The 9,799-nt window shown below is 31.3% G+C and overlaps 1 protein-coding gene across 4 annotated transcripts in view; it reads left to right on the forward strand.

Annotated features, from left to right (window-relative positions):
• Positions 1-9,799, forward strand: part of LOC106462215 (serine/threonine-protein kinase A-Raf-like) — a 52,427-nt gene that overhangs the window by 15,909 nt on the left and 26,719 nt on the right. For 3 of the 4 annotated variants that reach the window (XM_013922117.2, XM_013922124.2, XM_022389541.1), the window contains exon 2: positions 8,005-8,106. In XM_013922117.2, coding sequence (XP_013777571.1) covers positions 8,005-8,106 — 102 coding nt within the window. Of the gene's footprint in view, positions 1-5,082; positions 5,241-8,004; positions 8,107-9,799 lie in introns of those variants that run through there. The other variant, XM_022389548.1, reaches the window with a different exon arrangement.

The raw sequence follows: 9,799 nt of genomic DNA on the forward strand, positions 1-9,799 counted from the left end.
GCATGTTTGGTGGGCTGCGGATTCGAACCCGCGACCCTCAGATTGTGAGTCGAGCGCCTTATCCACCTGGCCATGCCGGGCAATAGTTGTATACATTGAAGTATTTTGACTGTGCAATATACATGAGATTCCTTCCTATTTTTCAAATCAATTATTATTTTATGGTTGAATACGTTAAGAAATTTCTGTAATTATTCTTTTCAACCGTTTTAACTGGATTGGTGATATTAGCATATGCATGTATAAAATGATTTGCCAAAGTAACTGAATATTTACTTTTTTTTGTTTGCATTTTAATCTTGAACTTGATTGTGATAGCTGAAAAATATACAAAGTAAACAAGAGACAGTATTGATCGTTTACATGTTTATTGGATTTATTCGGCAGCCAAATGAGTCCTTTTTTTATTATTACAGTGTATTTCGATTTTAAGTGTAATCGTGTTTATACTGGTTAAATTAAGCGACTAAAAACTGATAGTTTAATGTTCATTGAGTATGAATTCTGAAACATTAAGTTTATGTTTTATAAGTGTGTGTGATAAAATTAGCTTCTCGAAAATGACAATGTTTTGTGCACAGTATAGCAACGATTGTTTCTAGTATCAGTATAAATGCTTTATAACTTAGATTTTACATTATCTACAATATTGAGATTCTTCATGCCTAATGGTTAGCATGTTAATGGCTAGAATGTCCGGATTGCAATGCAAATCCAAGGGTTTATGGTTTGCTATAAAAACGCTCTCCGCACTTTGGTACCGTGGGTGCACTATTCGATCAGACGAATAGCTCAGAAGTTTGTGGTGGATGTCGTTGAATAGCTGTCTTCCCTGCAGTTTATTAGTTCAAATTTAAAGACGGCTTTGTATAAATAGGCCCGTGTGTAGTAATGCACGAAAATTCTGAAACAAACACAAAAAAGTCTATAATTTTAGGGTTAAGGTAAATTAGAGTATACCGTATTTTAATTTTATTGACTGCATATGACTATAGCGTCGAAGAATTGGAGAACATTTCAGTTTCTTCTCTCAGGTTTTCATGAGGTCACAGCTTTCAAGTCCAAATGATCATGAAGTTTTAGCTTTTGAAATATCGAAAAATAAATTATATTTTTTTTTCGTTCTTTTTTTTAGTGAGTTGTAAAATTCCAAGAATGTTTAATTCTGGGAAAATTCAGCTAAACTTTATTTAATGTATTATCTCCATGCAGCATAACAAAGCAAGGAAATTGTTAAAAATACCTTTTTAAAGACACATTTTGATGTAAATTAAAGAATATGGTCCACAATTCATATGGTACAACAGAAGAATCAGTAAATGTTTTATACACTAACTGTTTAATCATAAGCGCCTTGGCCAGTACTGTCTGTGTCTGTCGTATCCCAGCCGGACTGATAAGCTCTGGTATTGGTGGAAAGAACTCGTCAGCACTGGATATAGCATATATAGTGTGGTTGACCCAACATTCCTTTTTTGCTTTCACTTGTGGATTCTTAAGAGAAAGAGTTTGTACACAAATAATCTGAAAATCGATATGTTCTATGTAATATAAATCAGATTACCTCCAAGAAGCTTTTAGCAACAAAATTTACAGATACTTGTTGCATGTAAGGTGTTCCTCAATTGCTAGTAAAATTGGTAATTTTAAATGACGGGTGGAGATGTAAACAATACGTTTTTTAAAAACGTAAAACAAATTGATCTCCAGTTAAATAAATTTGTTCTATGTATACAGTCTTTACCAGATAATCAGCATTGCAGTGAATTTAATATTGTAAGTAGAATAATTTATAAAAGCTATAAAGTTGAACCAGATAGATCTAGATCTTGTAACGCATCGGGTCATTAATCTATATAAAACAAGAAGCAGAATGCCCGTCATATGACGGGAAACAATGATTAATTTTTCTTCTCAAATTATATCTAAATAAGTGTTTTATGAACGTGTTTTCTATAAATTAATTATAATTTAGTAACAATATATGTATTTCACGAAAACAACATTTTAAGTATTGCTTGATTATCAATTTGACTTGTGTATATTTTTAAGTTATGTTCAAATGTCCTTGATAAATCCTTATAAATTGAAACGTGAAAAACTGATACTCAAAGACATATTCCTACTTGATCAACTGTATGATCCTGCAAATTATTAATGGTGATGATAAAGGCAATGGATGTTATTATGAATTTCAGGGTCTTCTCTTTGGACTGTATTCCTGGTTTTGGCTTTTTTTAGCTTATTGAGAAGAAACGCGCTTTAATTTGAGCATTTTCAAAATTGAAACGTGCTGCGGGTAAAACATACGGGTTATTATAGTTGTAGGCGAGGGTTCGGAGGGGAAAAAAATTGGTGATGTTGCATCAATGTGTCTCCTTGACAACCAACCAAACGTAAAAGGAGAATTTCAGCCAATGATCATTATTTTTGTGCGCCAGCAATACCAAGTGTGAGGCGCGCGTATTTTATTACTCATCACGATCTCTACCAACCTACCCTCAAATCTAATTATATGTCCAAAGTAGCACATCGTCCATTTTAAATATATATGGCTGGAAGAATTTTAAAAAGACAAACTTCCTTGTTGCGGTAGAAAGTGCCATAGTTTTGAGCAAGTTACGTGTTGATCGGTACCCCACCAGCTGAGATGTCGGCGTGACGGACGGCATTACGTCTTTATATAGTAAATATTTTTCACAACTTGTTGGCATAATTGCCATAATAGCACAGCAAATACTTTATAAAAGCCAAAAGTTGGGTTTTAGCATTGTTAAATCTTACCTATTCAAACTAATTTAGTCTCGGCTTTATTATTTTTCTACTTGTGTGTAATATCACTTAAATTTCACCTTATTTGAACGAGTGCATAATATATGCTTACAATAAAACTTGCATAGTCCATTCAAAATCCAGAACAACTAGACACCTAAAACAATGACGAAATAGGACATTTAGACATCACTTGTTTATCATAAAAGAATAACTACAACAGATATGTTCCATGTACAACACTATATAAGTATATAAAAGACCCGTATATATCAGGCCTAATACATTAACAGTTTAATTTGCTTTATTATATGATAGCATATAAAACTATTGGCTATCGTTGGACCCAGCGGTGATCCCATTTAGCTGGTCATAAATGACGTCATTAAAGAGGAAATGGTTTAATTTTCATGCTATCATGAACGCAAATGGTTAGAAAACTGACCTTGTGAATTCAATACTGTGCTTTACTCCATTATATGAACTGTATAATCTAGGCCTACTATATTAACAGTTTACATTTTCTCCATTATATGACCTGTATATATATATATATAGGCCTACCACATTACCAGTTTAATTTACTCCATTATATGCATTTTAAGTATGTTGCAAAGTTTTAAAAGTTTAATATCCTTCTAAAATTATTAGGTGTCTAAATGTCCTAATTCCTCTTATTTTTGGTGTCTAGTTGTTCGGTTACCTGAAAATATACACATTATTTAAATTTTACCATTGCTGTATAAACGAAGTGAACCTCCGTGGCGTGCATAGAAATAATTCTTAATAAATAACCGTAAGTAAAGCTACGCTTTATTATTTAGAGCATGTATTACGATTATCTGAAATTAAACATGCTTTTTATTTACTATCATGTTGCTGGGTTTTCGTGGTTTGTCTACACTGAGTTTTCTAAACGTTAAAGAACAATCAGACAGAAAAAAATCTGATTTTTGTGTTAATACAACAGTTCACTAGTGTATTAACTCGGTACATTGTTAATTTGAATGATGCTTGAGGACGTTGTATGTAAATATATATCATTGTTGCTGTTGATCCAACTATATTTTATCGTATTTTCTGTAGGAAGGAAACTCGAACGTTCGTCTTTTTTATGTATTTGGGGAAGTGAGTGATTGATTTTTCTAATGATTTATTATAGTTCATTACAGATGCTGTTTTTTTTTTTTTCCAGGTATGATAGTTTTACAAGATTTAGTTGTTGTTGTTTGTTTTGCATAATATAGTAAGTTTTAATAGTAAGATTCGTCTCGGGATGTTTAACTAAAATTCTGCGGACAAGTGCTAATTCAGTTTTACCAAATTATCATGTTCAACGTAGGTAAAGTTGACAATTTTAGGCCTTGTAGTCCTCGAAACTATCTCTCTTTTTTTTTTTCCTGTGCTTTTCTGGACTTTGTTATTTTTTTTTATTATTCCACATTAGAGGTAATCTTGAAAATAGGTTTAGCTAAAGGATCCTGTTGTGGGTGAAAGAAAATTAAACTAAATGTCCAGGTTTATGTGGTTATGTATTGATAGGTTAAAACAGATTTCATTGCGTATTGCACGTGCGCTATTGAAACCTTGGATTGACTTACCTTGTTATGCTATCTTTGTATGGTTCGTACATCATGTTTTATAATTGCTTATTTTTTTTTCTACAAATCGTTCGGCTCACTGTCATGTACAACGTTTTTCAATAACCATAACATCTTGTTTGTAAATTTATTGTACTCAATGTTATATTATAAAATTGTACTTGATGTAAAATCTTGAACCTTCCGAGAAAATGTATTATGTATATTTTATATACAATCTAATTTGATAAACCTTGGTACAGACATGCACTTAAAAAACAATTCTTAAAAGTTGTGAGCAAGGAAAAACGTACGTGTAAAAACAATGTGCTTAACTTTACCAAATAACTGAATAAAAAATTTTAAAGTCTAAATTGCAGTTAGAGACGTCATCACGTCCCTACATGTACGATATTTACTTGTTGAAAGCAGGCTGCAAAACTGAACAAACTATGTTTATCGTAAAATTGAAGCACGCTGTTTTGTTTTGACACAAGTCGTTTTTTCGCAGTTCTATTCGGCGGCTGCTACTTCAGTGAAGCATCGTAAAAGTTGGGTACACAACTGCAGGGTAAAGCCCCCACCCCCTGCATTAAGGGCGTTGAACGGCGGTTATTACCTCATCGTCACGGGCCTGGTGCGTCAGCTGCACCGGCCCCTGTTACCCGGGCCCACCAATGAGGCGCAAAGACATGTGCACAGCTGCCTGACTATTGTGTAAGCTCGCTTAGCTCGAGCAACTAGCGCCCCAAACAGCAGTGATGGTTTCAGGTGGGCGAAAGCTATAGCTGTGAACTCTGTGTCTCTTGCGTATGTATCGAAGTTCGAATGCAGACTGCTGGGGCCAACAACATGACTCTAACGGTGTGCTCCCCACCAGTGGAGGAGGTATGGCTGTTTACGTTTTGTAATCATGAAATAAGCTGGAACGTCTCTCTCATTTTGTAATTCGCACACGTTATTTCTTGAATTTCCAACTAATATTAAAAATCCAGAAGGCTGTAGAAATAAATTATCGTTACTAATTAGGAATTGACATTCTGTAATTATTATATTGCACTATTTATAATTTTTTTGCCTACATCTATTTAGTATGCTAAATTGATTTGTATATAACTGGTTACTAAATTATTTTTATTTATTGTTTAATTTTATTTATCAAATGAAGCCTAATCTAGCATACTCTCAGTGTTTGTATACCACTATTAGCTCTGACTATCAACAGTTAGTTCTGTACATTACTGGTCATTAGCTTACATCTGTAATTTACTTTCCAGCTATGACCTACTTTTAATCTGCAGTCCCCATATCAGATAAGAAAACAATTTCGTTTTTACAGACCAGATAAATTCACAGTTTATGCAAATTCTGCTCACAATCCTAACAAAGTTTTTGTTTTTCAAAGTTAGTAATGTAGCAGAAGTGTAAAATAAAATGATTCTTACACTGCAAAAGATGTCTTTAGATAAGATTATTCTAAACATTGCTGTTGAAGTTTTCTGTTTAAGAAAACATTCTATACATAAGGGAGTAATATTTAACTGTTATTTCAGTACAATTGTACTATAATATAGGAATATTAAGAAGTAAACATTTGATCATGAAACACTTGGTCATGAAAGTTGTTTCTCATCCTTGGCAGCCACTAAAAGTAACTTTATGCAACTAAACAGTCTTGTTGCTTCATTTTGAAAATGTATTCCTGGAATAATTTTAGCCCACAAGAACAGGGCATTTGGCTTACGACTGATTCAATAAACTTAAAAGCTTATTAGCAGCCTTGTGTTCCTCATTTTAGGACACTTTATCTGAAAGCTCATCAGTAATGTGTAAAATTGCAAAAGAGCATTTCAAGCCATTTCCATGAAGTTTCAAGTAAGCAGTAGACTTTTCAGCTCTGAGCCTTACTTTTAATAAGTTCGTTCCACTGATGAGCTATGATAGTCAAGAAATATACCAAATATACGAATAATAAGAATTGTTTTCTCATCAACAATATCAAAGTGATTCAGTGGATGTTATATCAAAACTGCTTCTTTTTTAATTGATTTTATTTATGAAATTAAAATTCCCTTCCAGTATTAGGGCTTATCTACTCCATTAGACATATTTATATAATTTGTTAAACTAATTAATTTTGTTGTAGTTTTGACTATGCTGTTTTTATATAGAAAATCAAACTTTCTCTTCTTAAAACTGTTAAAAATTAGCTTCGTATCACTGACTACTACTTTTTTCTCTCCAAATCTGTAGAATTACTTAACCATAAACAAGTACCATTTTTTAAAAATTATATCAATATTTCAGAAAGTTAAGAATTATTGTTATGCAGGAACATGTATTAATTAGTGCCTAGCCATCTCTTCTTTGCTGAGTTTAGTCTTAATACATGACTTATTCATGTGTTAAACATATTTTTGTGTTAACATGTTTTTATATATCTTTAATCCAGATGAAAACAAAGTTAAAGAATTAATCATTGCATGAAATTTCATCTTATCAGAAACACTATACTCATAAAAAGGTCAATAATTTTCATAAGATATGAATCTGAACCTGAAGTATTAGATTTGTTTTCATGAGAGTTTGATTAGTTTCTTATCTGATGTAGGTGTATTTACAAATGTTTATACTTAACCGACATAGAGTTAATTAAAGTACAGAACAGCTTAGAAATTTTCTTGTAAATTTAAAATGTAAAAAAGGAAATCTGGTTTGTTTGTCTTAGTGTGGTTAAAAATTTCAATTCTCAGTTGGCCATCAAACGTTTTTGTTTTTTTTGCAGTCTACCTTACTTGTGTATTCTAGAGTTTTAATTAGATTTTTTTTTAAATTAAACTGGTAAAGAGAAAAATGTTGAACTTAGTTGATGTAATTTACAAGTCTGTCAGTATATATATATATATATTTTAATTGAATTATTTAACTATGGAAAAACATAAAAGTACATATTTTGCTGTTAGTTTAGTGTATTTGAATGTGAAGAGTTACCATTGTATGTTCCTTGTTGGAGTGACTAACAAGGATGTTTTATTATCAATGGTATACTAATGTATGAAATGTTTTAATACTTAATATTTAGTTGCTAGAATCATGTTATGCATACTGCATTTATTTTTATTCGAAATGTTTACCATTATAGATTTACCTTTTATTTCTTGACTGTACTGTATTATTTAATAATGGCTTGTTACCCAAATGCAGTTTTATTTACAGGCTGTCCTTGCGTAATGTAAGTTAGTAAAAGTGAGAATTTCCAGTAGGAACATTGAAAATTTTGATTTAATTGCTAAATTAATTGTCTCCCAGAAAACTACATGTAGGGGGTCTTATATCAATTCTAAAATAACTTGAAGACATGTTCAGCAAATGTAATTCAGTTTTTCATAAAGGAAATATACCTAAAACAGCTATTTTAGAGAAATATTAGCCTTCAAAATAATTTTAATGGAATGCAGGCTATATTCATATTAACATAGTTTACCAAACTATTTAAACTTGTAGTTCTTTTTTTCAAGAAATAGTTTTTTAATACACGAATACCATGCTTTGAGGTGACTGTGGGTTGAATATTTTTGTACTCCACTATATTTATGTGTCATGATATGTAAAGATCAGTTAATAATGAAGTGCAAATACTTGTGTCTTCTAGCTGCAAAACATTCGAAGTATGATCAGGCTGACTCGAGGAAATCTTGAGGCTTTAAATGCAAAGTTTGCTCAGTACCAGCATCCTCCTTCAATGTACATAACAGTAAGTATTAGAAGGGTGTTTTATGCAATGAAAGTAATTGTGAGGATTATAATATTTTTCTTTTAGATTGGTTTATTTTGATTCAACAATCAATGTATATTCCCAGAAGACATAGAACTTTATATTAGTCTAATTAATTTTTGTCCACTAACAGTTCTGGGATCTATAGTATATTATCTTGTTAGTGTTGTAGAATGTTTATTTACTGTTACTATTATTACAAAGTGCAGTTTTTCTCTCGTCAGTTAATCATATCAATTATTTGTAGCTTGTTTACTAACAGGAAGTATGGTTGCAATAGTTAGTAACATACTATCACAGTAAGAGTGGACATTATGGCTGGTCCTGATTTAAGGTCTCATTAACCTTGCTGAGTAAGGTCTTCAGATTCTCTCATTCTTAATGTGTGTGTGTGTGTTCTTCTGTGACTCTGCTAATGATTTTGAAGTGGCACTGTTATGGTGTGTTACAGTGGTTTTGTTGTGTTCTTTAGCATATTTTCATAATGATTTTAAAATGAAATCATTGAGGACAAGTGTTTAGATATGAACACAGAAATGCTGGTTTGACATGGACATAGGAATACTGGAGAGATGGTATCTTATTCTTCACGTTAATAGCATTAATCTTTGTTATGGTTTTAAAATAGGTGTGAGCTCAGTTTGTGGACATTGAGCATTTCAAAATGTTTCAGTTATTTATTGGTAATACTTTTATCTTTATAATAAAAAAAATGGGAGGTTGAGAATAATGGGACATTTTGATTCTTTCACTTGTTTGAAAGAAGTGTTAATTTTTTAAGCTACTGATAAATTATTTATTTACTGGACTATTGGGAAAGATACTGTTTTAAATATACTGCTTTATTATCTATTGCTCAGAGTAAAAATAACTGAATGTGCTGGAGGTTTTGTAAGAACAGTGAATTAAAATATAAAATCACTCCATTTTGAAATAGAAGGTTATAAATGTATTGTAATGAACATGTAACTAAATGAAAACAAAGCATTAATTACAAATGATGATCCTGCTGTTTATATGTTTAGTGTTCCACAATGGAAGCTGATAAAATAGATATTTAGGTGATTGTTAAATAATAAGCAAGAAACTTATTAACATGACTTGGTTTTTTATCTACTATAAAAGGATCACCAACATGTCTTTTATATGCTAACAGTAATTGTTATATCTTGTTTGTTTACTGCCAGTAGAAAAAAAAAGTAATAAGTCATGGTTAATTTACTAAGTTTAACAATAGATTATATAAGCTGCAAGTATCACACACCAGTACATCTTTCACAGAATGTTATTAGTTTTTATTTTACAGTAAAACTTGTCAAACTAATTTAGCTAACTTATATGGTCAGTCTGCCAATTGATAATCCTTTTTTAAAACTAAAATTAGTTCTCATCAAGACCACAAAATAATTTCCTTCATTCAACCCTGCTGATGAATGTGTGTGTGTGTATATATATGCAAGTGTTTATGTACATGTAAATATATATATATATATATATATTTCTTTTAGATACAGAATGATGTGTAAAGATGATGCATCAAGATAGTGTTAGTTTTGGCGTAGGATCTTAAGAAGTTCAAACATTGAGATGTTGATTATTCACTCTATATAATTGTATTCACTTTTCTAATTACTCCTAATCTTGGCTTTCTATTACTCAGGTATATTCATTT

Source organism: Limulus polyphemus, unplaced genomic scaffold (genome assembly GCF_000517525.1).
Source record: "Limulus polyphemus unplaced genomic scaffold, Limulus_polyphemus-2.1.2 Scaffold44, whole genome shotgun sequence".
Classification (NCBI taxonomy): Eukaryota; Metazoa; Arthropoda; class Merostomata; order Xiphosura; family Limulidae; genus Limulus; species Limulus polyphemus.